This window comes from Polyergus mexicanus, unplaced genomic scaffold (genome assembly GCF_030449975.1).
Source record: "Polyergus mexicanus isolate NDT 795.1 unplaced genomic scaffold, iyPolMexi1.0 SCAF_10, whole genome shotgun sequence".
Lineage (NCBI taxonomy): Eukaryota > Metazoa > Arthropoda > Insecta > Hymenoptera > Formicidae > Polyergus > Polyergus mexicanus.
This window is the reverse complement of record NW_027223330.1, coordinates 2,838,887-2,864,254: the sequence shown is the minus strand read 5'-3', so window position 1 is coordinate 2,864,254 and position 25,368 is coordinate 2,838,887. Positions and strand designations below refer to the sequence as shown.

Sequence of the window (25,368 nt, the reverse complement as noted above, 5' to 3'; positions counted from 1 at the left end):
ATCGCCTTTTCTTTAACGCTGATTGCCTCGCGCGTCTTTGCCATTACGCAAGACTAATTTACCATCGATCCGATTATAAGAGGTAAGTTAGTTGGCAGGAGGAGAGAGCAAAGGGCACTTCGGAAATGCATCAGCTATGGAGAGTAGTGTCTAATGGCACTAATCGGTCAAGTGCCTTTAGTCCGGGGGTAATCATTGGCAGGCAGCGAATAATCAATTATGTTAGCGGCAATATTGCGTGTCCAATTCGATTTCACGCGCGCGTATTTTCGTAAGTTATCGTCTTAAACTTAAATATTTGAAAATATTTCAGAAACTACGCGATCGTTGATTGTTCAGGCGCTTTTTGTCAATATCAATCATAACGGAGAGAAATTTTTATCTCTTGGTAGAGACATACACACGAAAGGAAAGACTGTCGTGTACAACGCATACATATATATATATATCGTATCTTGCGCAGTACACTGCGCCAGAAAATTTATGCCGCGTTAAATTTATATATTATATATACATACATATACACACACACATATATATATATATATATATATATATATATATATCCTGGAAGCGCTTCTTGTCGAGTTATATGTTCCATCTGCGAGTTATACATAGGTATCGCGAATTTTCGAAATTCCTCGCAATGATCAGTTTCCGTCAAATATTTTGCGAATCATATGTGTTCCGCGATAAAAGCACGAAACTTTTCTACATTGTTTCATTAAAGTTTTGAAATATCTATTATTATTATCTATCGATATTTAAAAAATTAGAATTTTTTAATATAAAAAAAAATATAAGAATGAAACGACGAGGAAAAAGTTTAGGATCGATACGAAGCCGATGAAGTAATAAGGAATGCGAAAGAATCTTCCGGATTGCGTCCCATCGAAATGATTCAATCTCCTATAATTCACTTTTCCTTTTTTGACGCGCTGGTTTATCCTTATCGGGAGCACAATATCGCATAAATCAAAGTGTTTATTCAATAGCGACGTAGAATATGCGAGGGAGAAGTTTGCTGTGTAGAGTAAACTTGCTAATAATCTACGATCGCTTCACTTTTCCGACTCGTACTCGATAAATATTGTAAGGTACACTTTTATCCTTTTTCCATCTTTTTCGAGATATCCGAACGCGGAAAATCTCCTCGGGTCAGCTCATCCGAGGGCTTATCTTTTTAAACCCGACTTCGACATTATTCGGAATTATGACGTTCTTTCTTCGGATAGGCAAATGATAGGATTTCGATGTTTGAGAAATCTTTTCGAAAATGATCGCTCTCCTCATCGCGAGCGGATACACGATTCAAATTATATTAAAGCGATACAAAGGATCTTTTTGCGAGGAGGAATTTCCCCGACGAAGTTTAATCCATCAATCTGTGAATAAGCTCGAGAGCTGCGTTTAGTTTCTTGGCAAAACTTTTACATAACGTACGTTAAATTAGCTCCTGCGCGGATAAGATTATAAGCTATATCGACGAAGGCACAGCCGACTTTCTTCCCCCCTCCCCCCCCCCCCCCGCACCCTTCCTCCTCATCCTTCCTCATCTTCATCTCGTCACTTTGCTGGCAAGAAAGATAATTCGACACAGTGTTTAATTAGAACATGTAATTAATGGTGTACTTCCTACACGCGTAGTCCGCGAATCGATCATCATCCGTTCAACCGCTGAGTAATCCTTTGGACCACAATGGATCCACGACATGGAATGCGCCAAACCGGTTCGCTTACACGGGTCAATTTATCGTTTCCCTCGGACGGCAAGACAAGACATTGGATGCCGTAACCGCCTGCCCAGTAACGGCGCAATAATTTTAAATCTTCGAGTCACAGTGTCATGACATTCCATAATCGGGGATTCCATGGTGGATTGAAAAATTGTCCAAAAATTCCTTTATTAAGCAGATGAAATTTTTTTATCTGCTTAATTATTTTTTATTTTGCTCAATTATCTTTAATCAAAGGATCATTGCTCTAAGCATAATAATAATCGTCTAATAAAAAAATATTATTGAATTCGCAATAATAAAAATGAAAGATGATCAATTATAATGATCATTGATGATAATAATTGATGAGGTCTGCAAAAATTATTAATTATTAACAATTATTAACACATATATACATATGGTCCTAGAAAAGTTTCAAAATTCTCAAGAAATTTTTTGTATTTTTCTTGATACATCGTGCGAAAGAATCAAGATTGCAAAATATAGAAAACCGTTTTGTAAATTTTGAAGCTTTTTTTTTTTAGAGGATGAATGTATATGTATGATTGAAAATTAATATTAATATTTTTTATTTTAATCGTAATAATTCGATTCAAAAATAAAGGGCAATGAATAATAATGATCAGGTTTGTCGATCGCATAAGCCAGTTTTTTAAGAAACCAAAACGTCGTACATCATGTCGAGGGGATTGGGGTTAGTCGCTGCGCGTGGTCAGTTCCGTTTCATTTCTCCCTTTTTATTAATCGGAAAAGTATACAAAGACCGGCGCACATGGCCGCCTGTTGAATTTGCTTCGGTATAACTGTCGATACGCGCTGCGTGATGCTGCGGAGCGTAACGTGGAATTGAAAATAACGCTATCGGAACATGACGGTATCTAATCGGAAAGCAATTATGAGCCGTTGGAGTTAAGCTTGGGTACGCCATATATGCTATAATCATTCTAGTTATAGCCGACGTCATTCTTCGTACCCCACTCTCGTTGCCACTGCCTGGATTTAAACTAAACTCGTTCAATAAAATAGAACGCGCGAAGCGATGAAGACCCTCGCACTGGCAGCCGATTTAATTAAATTTCGCGTTCGATGAACTTTTTAGCGTTCGATTTCGAGTTTTTAATTTCATTTTAAATATTTGTATTGAAAAATATTTATTTAGCTACGTACGCGAAAAAATTTCATGTTGCGCATAATAAAAGTATATACATATGATGTATTATAAGATTAATAGACGATTAGCGAAAGCATAGAATAATTTTTTATATCAAACATTTTATCTGCTTGTATTTTTGAGAAATGTTTGTATCTCTGCGAGTGTTGCAAACTATAATACGTACTACACAGAGAATTACAAAAAAAAAAGAAGAAAAAGATCAAAAGACAAAAGAACAAGAGAATGGAAGACACGTGTAAAGTGATGTGGTATGCGTTTATATAAAAATATCTTCCACTTCTTTTTCTCACTGATGCTACCGCTGGAAGCGCTCTACTGTCATCGGCAGTATTTAGTTTAGGGATAGCGGGGGATACGAGAGTTCCGGAATAAAGACGGAGTAGAGGAAGTAGATGGAGGATAGATAAAGAAGGAGCTCGGTAAAGCTCTGGCCGGGAGAGGAGACGCGAAGAGAGAATGAATGAGCGGAGAAGAAGGAGCGGGCGAACTTATAGAGGAGCTTGCTCGTCGACTTCGGGTCACCGCCGTCATATCACCACAATACAACCCTATCAACCGCGGCTGAGACCACTCCCGCAGTGCCTCGCCGTTTCATTCTTTTGCATTCAACCCCTCCCTCCTTCCCCTATCCGCGCCATCGCGACTTCGACCAGCTGCTCGTTTCGACGCTCGTTTCCAGCAGAACCTTTTTCGTTTCTCCATTCGTTTCTCTTTTCGCCGGTGCACCGCGGCCTATAACGAGTGGCGTACCTCATCCAAGGCGTTACGCTTCTACTCTTTTCTTTCCTCTCTTTCCCTGTCCCCGTTCCCTTCTTCCCTTCTCTCATATTCCGCCTTTATTTCTTCCCTCGGCATCCTTCTTCTTGCCGCGCGCGCGCTGGTTTGATCTTCTCTCTTTTTCCCGTTATTTCCTACTCGCCGCCCGTCGCTGCACCATGAGAATAAATGAGGAGCACACGTCAAAGCAAAGAAAAAAAAAATGAAAGACATCTTTCTTGTGTTGTAAGCTCGAGCGCACTGGGTTGCCGTGTTTTTTCTACGGTACCGTCTTCCCATGATGTAGACATCTTTGCGGGTGGTTTCGCGCTGCGCTCGCTTCACGGTTTCTCAATGAGTTCTCGTCAAGTTCGGTTCGTCGACCGGTCGAGATTAAACGCTTCGTTTCCGCGTAATGTTAGCCCCCGGATATATATCTTAAGGAATTTTTCACCAGATCTCGATGCGGGTATATTTTTTATTTTAAAGGCGCGCGGTGTACTTACAATTTATAATTGCATAATGTAAGTTTGAGATTCGTCGTTAAGTCAATAAAATTCAGCCCAGCAATGGGTACGTATCGCGCGAAATGGTTGTTTAATCGTGCAGATGATTAGAGAGGGTGTATTTGAACGCGCGAGATATTTCGCATTTATCCGCGCTTCGTTTAGCTTCACGCTTTCTGCAAGCGCGAGCGAAAATTTTCCGACATTTTTGCTGAATCGTTCTCTGCTCCTTTCGAGGATGTTGCTTCGGAACGTTCAATTCCCTACGTGACTGTCGTGCATATCGCGCGTTTCTGACGCATGCTTTGCAGTAGTTTAGTCGATGATGTAGTCAGACCGACGCGCGCGTCAAACGAAACTTTGTATAATTCTTCCCGCAATAATCGCGGCGACTATCTTTTTTTTTTTTCTTTTTGTTAATACGCGATAATATGATAGTCAAACTCAAGTCGATTAAACGGGTCTCAAAGTTTATGAAGCGGAAGGTGTCATCGGTAGCTACAAATAATTTTATTGTGAAAAAAAATAATACGAATTCCTTTTTATTTATACATATATGGATTAATGAATATATTTATATATATTTTCTATTTATATATTTAAATTTTTAGACGATCTTTATAATTTGCGATAAAATTTGGGAAAGAATTTCATTTATAATTTCATATGTCGTGTAATACATTTGAAATAACTCATATATGCAAAATATCTATCAGGATACATACATATATATATATATATATATATATATATATATATATATATATATATATTAGAATATATATGATACATACAATTATATAAATAGAATTCCGTTTTGAATTTTGTAATTTATAGCTTGTTTTATAAAATTGTTGTCCATATACATATACAAATACATTAAACAAATTAGATCAATTATAATGAATAATGTAATGTTATATCTGATTGTAATTATACATTTTGATGAATGATATAGCGGGAAATTAATATATTTATTATTTCACACATATATTCTGTTTTGAAATAATATAATAAGGTAGACAAAAAAAATGCATAACATTAATAAGCTGCTTAACGTGATGCCATACAGAATAGGAAAAAGACGTAGATTTATTTTGCACGGCGCCATATTCAGAGATTGATGAAATAAATTTGAAGCGCAAATGAGGATTGAGAATTGTATGTCTACAAAGAGACGAAGAAAGCAGCGGAGCTACGTTCGCGCATTACGAGAGCGGCTGCGTAAATAAATTTCAGTTTGAACGGCTTAACGTGTATCGCGCGGCAGCTACGTCTGTACGTCGGCGCAGCTTTGTTAAAAGACGTTGCGCCCGAGGGAGTAACCTGAACGAAGTACGGAATGACGAGAAGAAAAATAAGAAAGACCCTGGGTAGCGGGTCTGATAGCGGTGGTATATAGTGACGGTAGTACCCCACCAGGACAGTAATAAAACGTGACGAAAAGATGGCGAACAATAACGACGCTGGGGGTAGCTAGTTGGATATCTGCCAACTGAAATTTCGCGAAGCTAAACGAAATATATAGGAAATTTAACGCATCGAGAGAGAACGAAGGCAGAAAGAAAAGAGAAGGAGAATGTAACACGTGAATCGCCGAATCGGTATTAAGCCCTTGAACGCGCGCGTAAGTAGAGATCTCTCTTTTAAGACACGGTATTGTCTCAGCTTCGACATTCTCCGAGGTAATGAATGAAAAGAAGCAAAAATTAGTAGGGCACTCGACGATAATGTGCAATAGTTTAATGGTGCGATAAGATAGAAAGAGGTGACAAATATCGTTAGTATGGAGTACCTGACAATCGGAATTGAACGTGACATATCGAGAACTACATAAGACAAAAAGAAAGGCGACGTGGACGTGAATTACGTACGTAAAACGTGTCGCCGGGCATAAGATTGATTATCCCCCGCGGTTAACAATTTAATGCCGAGGTATTTCGCCGGCTGGCAAAAATACCAGCGGCGACGCGAAGACGACCATCGCGCCGTGTAAGAAGAAGGCGAAGGTCGCGATGAGAAGTGGAAGAGGCGCGAAGAATAGAACGGCGGAGGATAACGAAGGGACGAAAGGAGAGGAGAACAATGAGGACGGGATGTCTGCCAAGTAAAACTCAGCGGAGTATACGAAGAATAGGAACATCGAGGAACAGCGCCGCCGCCGCCGCCGCCCGATATCCACCGCGTCAGCCCCTTAATCTCTAGCGGTGTGATAACGTCGACGCAGCATTTTGCATGCTAGACTGCTGCCGCATCCATTCTCATTTCTCCTCCCCCGTCTTCCTCGACAGTATCTATTCGCCCCCTCGGTCTCGCGCGCGCGTTTCCAAACGCATACCCCGGCATCAGCCAGATCTACTACACTATAGTTCTGCCATCGCTATCACCACTACCACACCATCACCACTATTGCCGTATCGTCGTACTTGCCGTTGCCGTAATCTACTAGGCTGCTTAAGCTAGTCTCTGACTGGCTTTATTGCCAATGTAGCAGCTTCCGAGTCTTTAGCCAAAGTACGATATCGCGCTATTGCGGTATTTCTCTCGTCATTGATATAATCGAACTTCACAGTTAGCGATTCGTATTCTATATAACTCGATTCGTAGAATGAATAAGATTCGATTGGCGAAGTAAATAACACTGCGCACGTACGAAGATAATTACACGACGAAGAAGTCTCTATAGTGTCCTATCGTGTTTACGGTCTTTATATATATCGCAGTCTCTCTTTAAGAACCGGGCGTCAAAGTAATCCACGTATCGCATCACTCGCAGAAAGGAACGTCGATCGTAAAAGTGGTAGCTATTTCAAGCCGAGTAAATTACGTCAATAGCTTATTCTCTCTGAAAAAATACGAGGGATGGGATTATTGCAAGATTATCTATTTAATAAATGATAAGACAAAAAAATAATGTGAAGAATCATTATTAACTAATAGCTATCACGTCGCGCTCCCTTTCTCCGTTATTACTTTAGAGTAACTTTATAACGTCGAGCGCGAGTTAATTTTCGACATTGCGTAATTTTCACCGAGATTACCGCACATCGACGTCAACGTTGAGTCTATATTTTTCTCGCCCGTAAATCTTCGTGGGTAATGAAGTAAAATTCAAGAATTGCCGGTTCCGCACGACGGTACAGCACGACGGTAGAAACGGTGTTAACGGGCTGCGGATGTCGGTGGTGCGAGGTTCCATAGTCACGCATTAGGAGGTCGCTCTCTCTCTCTCTCTCTCTGTTCCGTGGCCTCTCTAGGCTCGTACGTTTCAATTTGTCCCTGGCCTCTGATGTAACCGCGCGGTCTCATTAGTTGAGAGAGAGGCAAGGGGAAAAGGGGGGGGACGAAGGAACGGCGATATATAGTCCGTCTCTGTTCCGCCGACATCGACGCGCGCGCGACTCTGTCGTTCAACCCTCGACGTGCCATCCTCGTCGCACCCTCTTCCTCTCTCTCTCTCTTCTTCCTTCATCCTTTTCTCTCCCGTTCTCCCGCTCTTCTCTTTGCTCTCCACAATCAACCTTACTGCTGCACCACTATTCCCGACCTAACTACCTCTTCGCTACGACCACCATCGGCAACGTCACCACCACTACCTATCTACCCTACCTATCTACGTCGATGCGACTACCGCGTCCGCGGGTATTGGTCTACTCTTCACGCTCCGGTGTAAGGTACGGACAAACAATTACTTGTTCCACCCTCGTAATTGGTATGCCAGGAAAGAAGCCTCTATCCACCTGTCGGCTGCCACGTAAGACTCTTCGAGAAACTTTAGTCACTATCCACGTTAGACTCCATCCTCGACGAAAGCTCCGAGTAAGCTCGAGAGCTTTCAGGAAATCGAAATTGCGTTTCGTTGAATGAACGAACAAATTCTTGGCCGTCTTTTCTACATTTTTATACATGTCTTACGTCTTTAGATTTGTCTCTATTTTCTCTATTTTCTTTTTTTTTTTCCCCTCCAGTCGAGCTTGATGTCTTATGCAAACGAGATATTTTCTTGTCGATTATTTTGTCGATATTCTCGTAAACCACGCTTAACCACGATTTTTGAAACGGTGACGTCGTAATAACGCGAAACGATAATGATCCGCCTGAAATATATGCCACGCATCATTCGCGAATGATCAGCGTTGCATGGCGACAACAATGCAATGGCTATAACCGTGCCGATTGTAATTGTATCTGGCCATAGCCACTCCCGCAGTGATTTATTAATCATGGACGCGTATGTTATATTTACGTAAAATTTAACAAATTACATATTTTGTCAATAAGGGAAAGTTTTCACGGAGAAAATACGATTATATAATTAAACTATATGTATTGTATAAAATTTTAGAGCGATTAAATTCGACGAGCGAGAGAAATTATAGGCAATATTCGGTTAATTCGACGATGAACAATTAAACGTAATTATATATCTTGTTGTCTTTACAAATATAACCATAATGCAACGAATACTTGCCGTAACAGAGTATATGAAAGCATATTTGTTGGCACCAATTTGCGAATGGCAATGCGACTAATACACACACACACACACACACACGCGCGAGATGATGGTTCCGTCATCAGCGAGTCCTCGCAATATAAGCAATTAAGTGCGTAATTATATGAAACCGCACACGCCTGCGGCAATGGGTACCACAAATTCATTTGACGTGAACCACAAAGCAAATCACTGTCATGCGAAACACGCCCTGGCAGCCTGTCAACCGTCGCCGAAAAATCTCACCCAAAATGTTAATAGTAGTGGTTGACAGTTGCTGTGGCGTTTATCGGTGCGCTTCCGCAATAAGGATTATGACATGGCAAAAAACGCGAATATATCATTGCCTTCATTTTACATGAAATTATCATGAAATATATATAATAGGTGTTCAGTAATTCTAATTAAAAATTTTTTTCGTAGAGAGAATATACTCTTTATGTATAATATATATATATATATATATATAATAATAATAATAATAATAATAATAATAATTTAATATATGTGTATTATTATATGATTTTTAATTGCTACTTTATATTTAACTATTTTAGCTAAACTAGAGCTTTACATAGATTTTGCATTATTCACAGAAATCACAGAATTCACAGCAATACTTTTTCTTATTACAGACGAAAAGAAATTCTTCGCGCTTGACAATTTTCATATATTTTAGACGTTTTTACAATTGTCAGCGAAATTCTAATAATTCACGTGTTAGCTTTTGCAAAAAAAAAAAAAACGAGTTTTCATCGTGCCACTCCACTCGCTGAAAATTGTCTTCTACAGCGTAATCGAACGTGTCTGAAAGAAATGGACTTGTAGAATGTTTGCTCTAATAGTACCGGGAAACATGGAACGTAATTTTCTTCTCTGTATACGGAGCTTCATAATACTCGACGCTTCCACAGTACTTTTGTTCAGGGCCGTCTCTAAAGGATATTCCGACATCTTTAACAAGATGATTTTATAAAAGCAGTAATAAAATCCGCATCTACATTTTCGGTAAAAAGTTATTTATAAAGTTATCTCTTTAAATATTTAGCTAGCGAATATGCAAAAAAAAAAAAAAAAGGACGAACCTTAAATAATTGCATATTATTAAATTATTACTCGGCATTTTTTGTCTATTTCTTTATCAGTTCAATAGATATATATGCGTGTTTGAATGTATCTCATAAGAATATGCTAAAAAAATATATTTGATTATTTTGAAGATTTGTATATAACTACAATATGAAACTGTTATAATTTAATTACTATAATCTATTTTATAACAAACATAAGATTCTTGTTTACGAGTTTCAATTATTGACTCAAAGCGAAGTTTCATCACTGATTGGATCGATTTGAATTTTGATTCTTGGGCGAGCGTGTGTGGTCTGACCAGTGCAGCCCGTTTCTACTTACACATACGTACACTAGCAAGCATCCTCAATTACTAGAGAGCAAATACAATTAAGAGAAGAAATTACTCTTTCATTTACTCATTAATATAATTTTTCAATTAAGAAGGATTTAGTCGGTCAATAGCGGTGAGTAATGAGATCGAAAAGAAAATATTTAAATGGAAAGATAGTCATAGAGGAATGAGATGTGATTTTTCGTTTTCGACCACGGTAAATGGATATTCACATCATAAAAGGGAAGTATCGTGATAGGCACAAGAATCGTTATGGTAGCGCTTCGTCGGTTAAGCAACCCCCGGTAGTAGATGCATAAACGAGATAAAAGGAGGGAAAAGACGTACGGATACGATGCCGCCTCTTCTCGCCTGGCTTTTTCTTCTTCCATTTTCCCTACGTTTCGCCTATACTCTTTTACAAACTTTAAGAGGTAATTGAACGTCAACAAACTCGGTATTTCAAATTATTCCGTGCAATATTTCTTTCCCGTCGTGTAACAAGCATCCGGCATTGCGTTAGTGTATGTGTGTGTATGTGTTATTCATCGTCTCGTAAACTCCGCGTTTTATTTAAAAAACGGATACTGCAATCGTATAAATGGTACGCGAAGTATATGCGTGTTTAATGTAACGCTCGCAAAGATTTTATTGTAACAGTTATTGGCACACACACACACACAATTTAAGAAATAATTTTCACGCTTATAATATGTGTGTAGATAGTTTATTTTTATTTATCTATTTTTTTAAGTAAAATTATTTTAATATTTTATATATTGTAAATATTTTGTATAAAATATGAGAGATAATGTAGAGAGTAAGGAGAGAGGAAGAATGAATCGACATCGTTTTATATGCGATTAGCTCATCACTGCTGAAACTTTTGTATCTCGCGATAACGCGATGCAGCCGGCTTGCAAATAGCATGCAAACTTTTGTGATTACGTTTATTATCTAACACGAATACGTTGCGCCAACGATACTAGTCGGTGGTGCCTTAACCATCTTCGATACGCTACCGCTAGTAATATTATTCTTGAATTATTCATGAGAAATATGAGTGGTACTTAATCGCGCCCGTGGATCCAGCGCGATGAAAGTGGTAACGGGCAATTAAATTTAAATTTTAAACGACATATTCTTTATCGTTGGCGATGAATTAATCCATTTCATATCTATCTGGTGCAGCTCGATTGTTTTGTTTGCTCGACGACGCGTTCCACAAACAAAATACTAGCGGTGGAGTTGATTTTGATTTGCGCAAGGACTCGATAACATCCGATTTCAGAGGCACGTGTGTGTCATGTGACGATCGAAAAAAAATTGATCGTATATATAGCGTTTTTCGCGAGATCGATTCTGGTTAACTCCGTACGATCGGAAAGGAAGTATTGCCAGCGGTTTTGTCAGTCAAAGATCGGATAAGAAAGGATAGTAATTTGGCAAATACACTGAGCGAGTGTACGTTAACAAAGCGGAGAATATAGAGAAGAGGGAAAGGGAAAGACAGAGGGAAGTAAGAGAGAGGGAGCGAAAGAGAGAGAGAGAGAGAGAGAGAGTGGTAGGGCAAAGAGGCCGGCATGGACGTGGGTCGATTTTACACGGACAACGTACAATCTCTATGCATGAGGCTCACTGGGGCTACCGCTTCCTAAGTACACAGAATACGTATTTGCATTTCGGTCTTTGTACCGGTGTGTCCTGTTAGTGCGCCGTTTCTCTTTCTATCTTGCTCTCACCGTTTCTCTCTCTCTCTCTCTCTCTCTCTCTCTCTCTGTTTCTCTCTGGCAGCCAGGCAGCTTCCGCCGTTGCTGCCTGGTTGCCTGGTTGGCTGACTTCGCTTTATGTATACGCGTTTCCACGGATCTACTCGCATGGCGTTAACCGCACTGCGGTTCTCATTCGAACCCCCAACTATCCCCCAAGAAGATATTTATAAACCTCGGGATTAAATCATCGTTAAAGCCGAGAGAGATATCCGAGATCGTCCATACGATATCGAGACTTTCTCGATCGCGTTCTTGACGCCCGCGAGAGAGACGTTTCTGACAAATCTGCCAACATTACGGTAAAACACGCGATGTTTTATACACCCTGACAGCAACCTCGATGGATGTTAAACGAAACAAATTCTCGGTAAAATTGGCTGTTTTCAGCGCGGCGGGAGTGTTGAAAGTGCGCATACAGGGGAAAAACACGAAAATTCGCTTCGATCAGCAGATATCAAAATAGTCTGAATCGTTGAAATAACTCTCTCCCTTTTTCTCTTTCCCCGTCAAGAGAGTATATTCCGAGAGGAATTTCGAGAATTCGGTACTACTCGCAAATAAAGAGAAAGAGAGAGAGCAAAAGCAAAACATGACTGTCAAGCACGCGAGATTAACATGGCTTCTTGCCGCGATTCTGTCTGTGATTGTATGAACTTACTCTATGTAAGTCTGTGCTCGTAGACTATGGATTAATTCATTGTTCAAAGATCTCGTCTCTGTAAGAGAACCTATTTCGCGAATGCTTGCTCTCTCTCTCTGTCTCTTTCTCACGATTCTTGAAGCTCGGCTGTGGAATAATAATGAAAGCTCTTGGATAGTGATACGGACATCGAGTAAATCTTGACGCGCGTGCCCCAAGTTTGCATTGTCGATTCCTCGAGAAGGATTCCTTCTGAGGTCGGAATAACTTCTCGAATCTCGATTTACGTTTTTTACCCGCATTAAATTTACATAGAAATTACGAAGAAATTGATATCTCACGAAAACGGAAAATACCATGTGCGTGTGTTTTATACAGGGAAAAAAACGATTCTTATTCTGGCTACAATACAAGACAGAGTTAGCTTCGGATAAAATCTCTTTCCCCACATTAAAGTCTTAGATTAAATCTTCCTTAAAACGGCCGACTTTACGATCTCGAGCAGTTTCTTTTCGCGGTAGTTTAGTAAGTTGGTGGTCTTCGTAAGAATCGTAAAGTATCATCGATTTATGGTCTCGGGTTACCGAGCCATCTACGTCGAAGAAGAAATCCACTATTCGGCTGATTCTCGAATAGATGGGTGCGTGCGTGTTGTATTGTACTAACGTATATATGCAATGAAATATGGGTTACGAATTCGTCCCGTTGCATGTAAACCGTAAATCGTAATAATAATTTTCTCAAATCTTTTCGCAAGTTGTCGTCACGATCAGCAAAATCGGCGAAACCGTAACGCAAGTAATTGAAAAAAAAAATTGGGTTACGAACATATCTTTTTTTTATGGTACAGTACCGTGCTGCAGCTTTAATATGTGCGCTTGTTTTTCTTCCTTCTTTTTTCTTCTTTTTTTTTTTTTTGTTTACGATTGGCCACCCAATACGTCGCTTAACTCTGGGCACGAATGTACGTGGCGGATAGAAAATAAGCATGCATGAAAAGCATCGAACCCGAAAGCGCAGCAATTTTAGGTATTGACCTTTGACAATACGCAAAGAGAGGAAGTGCCTGCTTTCGTGCGTAAAACGTGACTCGGCCGACCCGATTGCGATGACAATTAAATTCGCTGAGTGCACAGTCCGCTTTCGTTTCATTATATATATTATATTTTCGATCGATAAATCGCGTGCCGAAAAATATGATGACAATTTTACTTCACTGAAACTGTTTTGTGCGGATAATCAGGATACGTAAAACTGGTTTATTTATTCCAAAGCATAGCGTATTTAACAAAAAAAAAAAAAAAAAAAAAAAAAAAAAAAAAAAAAAATTTAAATAGTATATAATTTTTAAAAAAATATATTTTATTGCGGATAAATATAGTTCAGACTTTTAACTTACAGTTAATGATTGCATTTTACACACAGAAATATTTATTCGTAAAATATCGTATATATCGTATTTACACGTTTTAATTCGTTTGCACACCAATTGAAGTATTTATATGTTTTACGTAATTTAAATATAAAATTTAAAAGAGAGATTTGTGCGCAGAATCTTGTAATATATAATAGAGAGCTCGAAATACACACACGCACACACACACACACACACATGATGTATTTAACCAACGTTAATGTATATCGCGATATAATTATTTTCTTTACGCAGCAAATATGCGCGAGCGCGTTTAACGTAATAACGCGACTCAATGGGAGCGAATAATGACGCTACTTACGTTCGTTTTAAGGTAGCTTTCACGCTCGTTATAAGCCGCAGGCCACATGGGAGACTCGCGTGGTGAAACAAAAACCGCATATCTCGCGGAATTAGCGAATATCCGACCGAAAAATATACCGTTCTGAAACTAAAACAATGTCTTGCTATATCGTACGCGAAAAAAAAAAAAAATTATAACAATATCATAAAAGCCAGGAATGATGTAAAGAGTGATTGGAGCGATAAATACTGAACAATTAGTCTCATTATTTTTGTTATAATTTTTCCGCTTATTTGTAGACACATATTCGATGCAATGGGATTGTAAATGTAATTTGACGATAGGCAATTTTCGCGAACTATTCACCTATCCACCTACGCTAAACGGTTCTCGATTTCGGTCGAATTTTGGCGAAAATCACGAACGATTCGCGAGCATGTTAATATTGTTTAGCCTACCGGTACACGTCCGCGCTATCGCCGGACTAGCTAATCTCTGATGTGGTAACGCGAATAAATTTCCGGACGATAACGCGGAACGCGCTGTCAAAATTTAATGGCGAAGGTTTATCGCGCCAAGTTCAGTAGTTAACGCGTACCCGGGATGTGTGCCGTTGGATGTACCGCATCACCTTCCACCATTTACGGATCAATTTGCTGAAGTGCATTTATATTTTAACTAAAGTGTCGAGGTAGAGAGGCTTACGTACATTAATCTTCCACCCTGTCGGATCGCGCGAAAACGTCACCGATAAGCTGGCCAGCTAGAAATCAGATTGCCGAGACAAGATAATGGTTTGCTCTAATCATAGAGATTAGCTGTTGTATAATACGAAATAATTAACGCGCGGTTGATCGTAAATACTCGGGCTGAATTAAACGGACAAGCGCTGCTGACGCAGGTAATTAACGCGGCCGAATGTGCGCCTTATTATGTATCGAAGATAATTTTGCGATTGTACCAATACATCGTGCGAACAATAAAATTATAGGGTGCTTCCTGAAATCATTGGTACAATTTTTCAGAATTTTTAGAATTTTCATTTAATGATATTACGATCTTTCAAATTAGCCGTCAACGTATCGAAATGTGCAGAAACTGCAAGTTTAATGGTTACGAGAGAATCAGCGGTGGAGTATTTTGGGTAGACGACTTTTGATTAATAATCCACTACATAGACAAGATATGTAGATCAGATTTAAAGAGTGTTACGAGGGAATTACATAAATTTATACCTCGCGTAACATGGAGAATGCAAAATCAAGTTTGCAATTATAGGATTATTCGTTTTAGAAGCTACCGGATTATTTTTTCCAAGTACCTTTATTATTTTTAGGATTTTCTCTCGTTTTATCGAATTGTATATTTTATTTATTTATTTATTTATTTATTTTTTTTTTCCTAATCGTGTAGCATATATGATTGTCGATATAGAATATCGCATAGTACAATTTCTGATTGTTACTAGAGCAAGCATCCACGTACAATTTCATGAATTTTCAGATCTACGATTCGTTATGTTGTAGGAATGTACTATACGTGATCCGTTTAGTATTATTCGTTTTACACGTTTTATCCGTTTTACATTTCAGTAATTCTATTCGCGAAATGAAATTCCTTTAGAGCAACACTCATACACACTACCGATTTATCAGCCAATTGTATGTCACGTGAGCCACGTAATCCGATCATGATATAAAATCGCGAATTATCTTTGCGTTAACAATATACACGACATAAACGGCCACTTAATAAAATAATTGATAAATTAATAAGAATGATATGAATTCTCCATGTAAAAAGGTTTCTTTTTCCATGTCTTTCGTAATGACATAAATTTCTCGCACAGATATATGGATCGAAGTATGCAAAATGTAAAATCTCTTTCGTTTCCGCGATTCTTTCGATATTTTTAATGACACGCATTCGCGCGAGAATGAGATGTTAAGACCCCGCCGGAATTTTTGCGAGCTATGCCCGCGAGAGTGATGCAGGATGTTTAACAACGGACAGAAGGAGGGTTCATACGATGATGATCCGCTGCTAGGACGAGAAGTGAATAAACCTATCCTTCTCTTTCCGAACATTCTCCGACTTCTCTACTCCCGTAATGACTAACAATCCGTCAGTGCGGGTCGCTGGAACAATGGAAACAATACAGTGATATGAGAAAGCCGGTTTGTGCATTGTCGGACAAACCACAGACAGGATTCCTCATTTTCCCCTCTTTATATATCCATTCCGATCCGTGTATATCCACCATCTATTCTCTCTGTTCTTCCCTCTCGATGCGTTTTGTACCTCCCTAATAGCCCAGTCTTAACTTTTCCATCCTTCTCTCTTTCGTTACTATGGTCGAAGGAAAGAATCCTGCACATTGCTGAATGAGCCGTTGATTTCGGTGCGAAAACTGCTCTCCGTTCGACGGTTCTTTCGCTCTTTGTACGCGGGTTGACTCCACTAAGGGCTTTACCTTCTCATCCCTTCCTTTTCTTCGACAATTAGTCAGCGACGCTGGCTATTTTACCCACGTCGTCATTATTTGCGCTGACTTTTCGAAATCGCGAAGGATAAGATTGAAAGCTTCGGAAGTGATTCAAGGGATACTTTTTGCATTATTCATCGAAAACATAGAAGTTTGTATGAGAGGCTGAATGTGTAATAAAATGTATTTATATATGAGGGTTATTTAAAAAACAGAATTGAAATCTGTAGGTTTAAAAGAAATATATTAGAGATAGTGCGTATAAAAAAAAAAAAAAAAAAAAAAAAAAAAAAAAAAATGTAAAGTTTTACATATTTTATGAATAGCATAAAAATAATTTTGTATAAATTTGCTCAAAGTTTTAATTTTTATCTCAAGCTTTGCTCAAAATTACGACTGTCTACAATCTACATAAAATTCTTAGCCATCGTATAAAAATATAACATTATTAGAGATAGTTTTTAATAATACGCGAGGCATTTGAAAAAAAATTGTCGTCGATTTTTTGGTCGAATATTCTAATGACAACAGTATTGTTTTACGAAGGGATACACCGGATAGTCCGGATGAAACATGAATAACAGTGAGCACTTAGAGAAGGAGTAGATTTCCGAAGGATGTTGACACAAAACATTATAGCGGTTCGTCGCCGCTTTCGCCCTCGTCCCGTCTCTTTAACGGCTGCCGGCTAAGAAGCACAAGTACGCGTCTTCGGGGGAGCAAAGGGGAGGAGGATACGAGATACGCTCGTAATGACGTCGAGGGTTGACGGGTTGTCACGGTAGTGGTCCATTTGGCGTGTATTGCTTACGATAGCCGGTGTAGCGATGTCTCTTGCCTCTACTCAGCTCGCTCCCGCTGAGTGCATCCAAAGAGGGTGTACAGTCGAGCACGTGTCAAAGTAGATGCAACTCTTAGCCACGCGTCCGCTCATCCTCTCACTCGCCGTTCATTGTTTAGCATTTAGCTATTTCGATGAGCCAATCTATTTCGAGTGTATTCGACCAATTAATCACTTTTGTTTTTGCAATTTATTTTTCATATAAATATATCAGATATGTGAATTCTCTTATGATATTATTTACGTATCAAAAACGATTGATATATGAAATATATATATATATATATATATTTGCATAGTTACAATAACTTATCTATCGATATATAGATAAAAATTCACATATATCCGAAATCGTTCTGATATTATACTAATCCAGAGAGAGAGAGTCGATAACGATTAAATCGCAAGACGGCCGGCGTATGTCGTACAGCGGCGGAATTATAACGCGAACTCTCTCGGAACTCTCGGAAGATGAAGAGTTAACTTTTTATGCGGGGCGTCTTCCTTCCTTCCTTCCGCGGGGAAATGATTACGAAGAGCCCAGAGTAAATGTAGGTCACAAGATATATCCAATCGCAGGTTTGCAGCGCGCACTGGCTATTCGGTGGAGTGTACGGGACGTTAAGATTCGAAACTCTACTAGCTTTGAAGAAAGAGAGATAGCGAGAAAATGAGAAAAAGGGAAAGAAAAAGAGAGAGAGAGAGAGAAGGATAGGAGAGAGTGAGGGGATGGAGAGAAAGGCGAAGAGAATAAGGTAGGAAGTAAATCTTTGCCAGGTACTACAGCTTTTATAGGAGAGAGAGTCCACGATTTTCTTTTTCGAGAAAACGATAACTTTCCGGATTCGAACGTGCTCGTCCGAGAGACGACGTCACGAGGGTTGGGGATCCTTCCCGATTACGGAGGAACGTTGCTTTAGCTTATAGAAGATAAGTAATCAAGATTTAAGCTCGCCCGGATAGTGTAAGGAAGGGAATTGCCAACGTAAGCGCTCATTGGAGATTCGACGAAAATAATACTCGACGTAGCTTCTTTCGGCTACATCCGGTTACAACCGAGAGTACCTTGGCCTCGGAACCTGCATCTTGCAGATAAAAGCACGCAAAAGTTTTACTAAACCACAACAATCTCTCTCTATTATTATCTATCTCTTCTCTCTCGTAAATTTATAATTGACACGTGAAATAATATTATTTATATAATTGCTATATTTTAAAATAATATGATTTATAAATGTAAAATTATAATTTTATAAAATACAAATTTTAAGGACACTTTTTTTTTATTATGTTGGAACTTTCGATACTTACATATAATTTAGCAGCAGTATGAAAGCTGTTCAGAATACTAATAACCATTCTGATTTTTTATTACGATGATGTCCGTAAACTATATCTCGCTTTTTTCATTCATATCTCTAAAGGTTTCGGAAGTAGAGCTCTGGAATTAAAATTACGAAGTAACTCGCCAAAATATTCCGAGATTGCTAAAATGTCGCGATCTTTTGACGAACGTCGATCGTGATCTCGTGCGGGAACACATGCGGAAACACGCCGCGAACGCGCGTGTCATTCGTTGCACGTTCTCTGCCCTATCCAGGGGTTAGTCAGTACTCGGTTGGGCTGGCTTCCAGATGAGCAATGCTGGACGGAATGCGGAATACATCGGAAACGGTCCGGCATTCCTACTTAAATCAACATAACTCGGGTGATGAATGGTTAACAGGCTTTGGCGGAGAGGGAAAAGAGGGGTGGGAAGAGGAGAAGGAAAGGGTGGATGTGGCAATGCGCTCCATTTATGGAAGCTATTACGGCCGAATTTCAGCGTTAAATGTATGATTTATGGTCGGGTGTATTATCTTCGTTCATGTCCGTTGACGATACAGTGCACGTCCCATCGCATCCAATATCTGTCTCTCTCTCTCTCTCTCTCTCTCTCTCTCTCTCTCTCTCTCTCTCTCTCTCTCTCTTTCGCTGCTGACCTTTCCTCGAGAAAATTACTTTGCATTTGGTCAGCGGTGAACGAAAAATCCACCGCCGAGTGTCCATTCGCTGACATCGCTACGGTGATTAATGCATTTTTGATTATTATTCGTAATACTTTGGAATTTATGGCGCGTTAGAATTACGAAACAAACGGCGCATACGCGCGTGATTGCGAGCTGGAGATGCAGCTCGGCAAAATAAAGATTGGCGACGATACAATTGGGCGTATTTTTCGAAATGGCGAGAAGAACGCGGTATCGTTGTAAATGGAGATATTTTTAAAACGTATTTAAAGCTGTATAGTCGTCGGGCGGTGACGTGGAATGAATGAATGAATAGGGCAAGGCGGACGGCAGAAATCCGCGAGATACGTATGAAGGAGAGGAGGCGAAGGGAGGCGGCGTAATCTTAATTGAATGTAGTTAAGCGGCTTTTCCATTTCTCTTTGCATCCGTTAATACATATCTGGCCTTTTTCTCTGCCCTTGCAGCAGGTTCCTCCGACGCCTCGTACGAAACGCAAGGGCCCAGTTTTGTAACGGAGCCGCCGTCCAGGGTGGAGTTCACCAACGTGAACGGCGGCCGGGTGGATTGCACAGTACGCGGAAATCCGTTGCCGACCGTCGACTGGCTGGGGGCGGATGGCGGCAGTATAACGAGCATCCTCGGCATAAGGCATGTCCTGGGTAACGGTACGATACATTTTCCCGCCTTCGAGGCCGAGGCCTTCCGGCAGGATGTCCACTGGGCCATTTACAAGTGCTCGGCCGTTAACAGCGTCGGGGCAGTTGTCAGCAGGGACGTCACTGTCAGAGCAGGTACGTGCCGAGCAAGCGAAACTTGTCGCGCTCGTTATCTTTATCGTATGCCGTGTGCTTCTTCGTATTATTCTCGTTATACTCTCCGGCATCGTCGTCGTCGTATCCTCTGCACGTAGATGGACCACCTCGTCGTCTCGTGGACAGGCGTGTCTGTCCGCAGACTCACGCTCACGATCGACCCTCTAGGCTACGGCCCGTAAGATGAAATTTCCTTCCAGCACACGTTTACGTATCGTATCGGACCGACCGTAGTCGACGAGTTAAATAACGGAGCTCTTTCGCGACGGAATCTGTAGCGATAATGGAATGGCTAAGTGGTTAGAGACCGCGATATCTAGTATTGCATTTAAACAAAATATAAAAGAGATTTTTGTGGGAGGATATAATCCTCTCCGAATTATTCAAATGTTAGATATTACACGTTAAAAATTATAAGTAATTTGTTATTTTATCGAATGACGTATCGATGAATAAAACAAGTTCTCATTTTTAGTCTTATTTAAAAATTTACTTGAAAATTTGCGTTTTGCATGTATCCGGATTTCAAATCTAACGGTATCGTGGTCGGTAATTTAAATAACGAGATTTTCTTTACGCGGAATAAGCTAGATTTGATTTCATTGGATAAGCGATGCAAGGGTTTTTAACATTTTTAAAACTTTTATTTAAGAGGATTTATATCCAACAATCTCCACAATATTTATTCATTTTACAACGCAAATATGCGTCTTATAAGCATAATCTGTATTGGACGATCATGGCACTTAGTCACTGAAATCGCGTTAGCGAGAGAAGATCCGTCTCTCTACGGATTTCTTTTGCTCGACGACGCGATACCTTCCGAAACTACGGGCGTCTACAAGAGTATCGAGGTAGAAGACGGCAAGAGAGAAAGAGAAGACGGATAAAATGGAGTAAAAGGAGGCCGCGAGGCGCCTTAAAAATAGAGCTTCCGCCGGGTCAACGAACCGGAAGATATCTTATCGACCTAATACGCCCGTAAATCATCGTCGCGTGAACGCAGCCCATACCTTTTCAGATTCATGCCTGGTTCCTCCGCCGCGTCAGCTCCTAGTCTCCGCCTCGGCCATTTTCTTTTTGCTCATCTCCTTCACGGTTTCATCCTACCATCTCCCTCTTTCGCTATCCCGACTTCAGCGACTCTTTCTTCCGCCTTCGAGAAAAATCTTTCGGGGGTGCGCACGCTCCATTCTCGGAAACAAAATGGATATGATTGCGCAATCGCTCGAACATGTGGCAGGTTACTGCCGGAAATGTCGCACTTTTCGTTTTTTCACCCTTTCAGCGATTGCAGTGCGTAATCGCGATGCTTTGTCAAAAAATGAAAAAGGTACACCAGAGTGTACCAGGGGTTATATTGTCTGGGTAAAGGCAGCTTCGCATCATAGTAAAAGAAAGCTTTTAGGAATTGATGTAAGGCAATAATTCGTTAGTTTATTGATAATTTTATAAAGGCTAGAAAATTCTACATCTCGTATTCGCTTCGCTTGATACGACATATCTGATTCGCCACAAATACCTATATATCTACGGAGACAGATGACTTTCATCATTTAATATTATCTATCGAATTATGATATAAATAAATGGTTAGATTTTTCTCGACGTGTTTCACAGTGATCGTTCGAAATGATACGAAGATCGACGATGTTAAAGATGATGAGAGATGTGGCAGAAAATAACCATCATCAGAGCATCGTTTGCAAGAATGTTCAAGCACCTACTCGTCTCTCGGGACGATGTATTATTTTATGACATGCTCTCGGTATATACAATATGTATCAATATATATGTACTAAGAAATCGAACAACAAGCGCGAATAATGTCCCGCGGCCGTTCGCATTTTCTGTTTATTCGTATTCAACATTGGCGCGCACGTTGGTGAACATCTGACCGAACGATTTTCGCTCGTTATTTATTTCGGAGAACAAGCGAACGCGCAAGGAACACGAAGGAAGATTCGCAGTTCTTTGCCCGCTCGTTCGATATATACGTGCCATCCTGGAAAATAAAACGTTGCGACAACATTACCTCGCGTATATCCATGCGGAATGTGTCACCTTGTACTGAGAAAATGAGGAAGTTTAACGACCGCTCGCAGGACTCTTTTATAAAAAATACAGGAACCGAGTCTTGCTCACTTTTATGGTGCGGATAATCACATATTTCCCGTGCCGTATCTCAATTTAGCAGCTTATCCTCTAAAGATAATACGTACCATACGTGCACCGACATTATATTCATTTCATAAATTTCTTTCAGGCTTGAACATTATTTTCTAATTAGCCAATGTTACTGAGCCTCGACTAAAAATTAAAGTATATTTTTTAGGAATGTTAGTTGATGATTTTTTTTATTTAACGTATAATCTTTATTATATATTTCTCTCGTGGTTGTTACAGTCTTGACTTTCTGAAAGCATAAACACATTATGCGTTTAATAATATTGTCCTCTCGGTCTTCTTGTCAACTCTACGCCAATCATAGATACGTCGTTGGATAATTACGTCGTCACGAGAGAGATTTTTCGGTAGTTTTGTATAAAATCCGACTTGTTGAAAAAACGTGATTTTCGGACGAGCTACTAATTTCTAGCGGATGATTCTCTGAGAGGATAGATGCGCATCCTGATGGTAGAGCTAGTCAACGCGTTGCTTTTGCGCGCGGCATCTTCCTCTCTGTCTCTCGCTCTTTGATTCCCACCGCTCTTTCCTCCCCTTTCCGTTCCTCCCCGCTATATCTTCTCTCTGCTCGTTTCATGGTTTGTAAATATTACCTGCCACGAGATGTCTGCCGAGTTTATGTTCGGCTTGGTTGCCGCGTAACCGAGAGAAAGAGGGAAAGGGAGCCGAGCGAGCGATACGCGAAGAGAAACCCAGAAAAGGGAGACGGTAGACGAGGGAAACGTAACGAGAAAGAGAGAGAGAGAGAGAGAGAGAGAGAATGGCAGCGTGCGCGAGGGACGAGAGGAGGTGGATGGAGTACGGGCAAACTCACTGAGTTTTTACCCCATTCTGAAGTCTGAGTGCCTCGCTCCGCTGACTCTCGAAACGGGTTGCGGAGGCAGAGCCCCGCAACGCACCACCACACCACAGCGATTCCCTGGGCTGCTGCTTTTCCATCCCCTTACTCCCCATCTCTCTCTCTCTCTCTCTCTCTCTCTCTCTCCCTCTCGTTCTTTTTCTTTCCTTTTCTCTTCTAGATTCCTGCCTGGCTGCCTTCCACGTTCTTTATACAGCCTTATTTCATCCCCCTCTCAGACATGCCCTTACCAATCTTTCAGCCGAGACCATCAACTTACGTGGGCTGCCAGGTCAGGGGCGGATCTCGCGACATGAGATTTTGGATAAGACACCGGGATTTTCTACTTTGACCGTATTGTGTTACCGCGTTTCATCAAGCTTCGTCAGCCCTTTCGTTAGCGCGTAACGTCAACACCGCGTAGAGATGACGGTGATTAGATGCAAAGGATGACGCGATGCTTTTCAAGCGCAAAGCAAGCTCATATTACGCTCATTTTCCTATAAATTAAAGCTGGTTTTCTACAATATAAACCTTTTTGATGTAAATATTTTTTCAGATACTAAGACTTTCAGACTCACTCTAAAATGGGATGTACGCGCGTGCGTGGAATCGTTCGCTCGTAATACAAGATATTTGATTATATTGTAATAATGTCGCGCGTGAAAAAACAAACAGTTTTATTCTGTGTGATTTATTTTACAAAAAATAATTTTAAAAAATGCACAATGAGTCTGCATAATTTAATGCATTGTGATCATTTTTTTAGCATTAAATATTTCATATCTGTTTACTCCTTTAATTCTCCGTTATTTTATAGAGAAAGATTATTATAAATTTCTAGCAAATTAACGAAAGCTATTTGTGACTCATTTCATTAACTGATCGTATAAAATCCACATTAACATTCAACACGCGGGTACGCGCAGCGAATATAACGCCTGTTTATCGGCATTACCAAACTGCGTTTACTAAACAGATCATTAAGTATATAGAGATATAAAATTACGCATGTTTGCACATACATTATACTTGTGTTTATGAAAGCTCTTCAATTCGATGTTGTATCAAATTTAGATTTGAAGCAAACAACATGATACATCGCGTTGTATGATTTCATTTCTTATCGGCAGAAATGTGCATCAAAGCGAACCGTAACACCCTTGTGCAACTGTGACATTGTTAATACATACATTCGCGTTACTTACAATTCCGAAAACCACGGTATATGGACGCAACGAAAGTAGAACTTATCATTATACGTGTTGCAGTGGTAACCCAACGTTACGATCCGGAAGTGCAGAGTCCTAGCAGTTTCCTCGGCAACAATGTACTTATACGCTGCAACTTGCCCAGTTTTGTTCGCGATCACGTTACGGTCACGTCTTGGCTCCAAGAACCAGTTTTCAATATTTACCCTTCTACAATGGGCGGTAAGTGATGAAAAATACGTATTCATAGATACGTCTGCATGTTTTAATAAGCGTTTATTTTTTAGTATAACTATAATTAACATATATAGATTTTCCATTTAAAAATAGAATAGAATGTGTGTATATATATATATATATATATATATATATATATATATATATATAACTTCAAAATTAAATAGAAGCTTTTACGTACAAATATCGAGTATATTATCGTGAATTAATACAATTTCATTATTGGAAAATAGGAGTTATATTACACGACGTCATTTATGTGCGCGTTCACATAAACATGTAATTTTCTTCCGATCAATTTAGATTTTCATGATGATAGAAACGTAATTCAAACTCGATGCGCGCGTCTTGTTATAGATGGCAAATATCATATGCTGCCGAGCGGCGAGTTGATGATAATCAATATTACGCGAAGCGACGCGCAGATGACTTATCGATGCAGAACGCATCACCGGTTAACTCAGGAAACCGTCGTCAGCAGCAATGTAGGGCGGCTGCAACTGACTGGTGAGTACGTCATAGATTTTTCTTCCTGTATAC

The 25,368-nt window shown here is 39.9% G+C and overlaps 1 protein-coding gene across 6 annotated transcripts in view; it reads left to right on the top strand.

Moving 5' to 3' along the window:
• Positions 1-25,368, top strand: part of LOC138937395 (cell adhesion molecule Dscam2) — a 75,057-nt gene that overhangs the window by 1,915 nt on the left and 47,774 nt on the right. For 5 of the 6 annotated variants that reach the window (XM_070303633.1, XM_070303634.1, XM_070303631.1 and 2 more), the window contains exons 3-5: positions 20,008-20,334; positions 24,652-24,813; positions 25,186-25,335. In XM_070303633.1, the coding sequence (XP_070159734.1) occupies positions 20,008-20,334; positions 24,652-24,813; positions 25,186-25,335 (639 nt within the window). The remainder of the gene's footprint in view (positions 1-20,007; positions 20,335-24,651; positions 24,814-25,185; positions 25,336-25,368) is intronic. The other variant, XM_070303632.1, reaches the window with a different exon arrangement.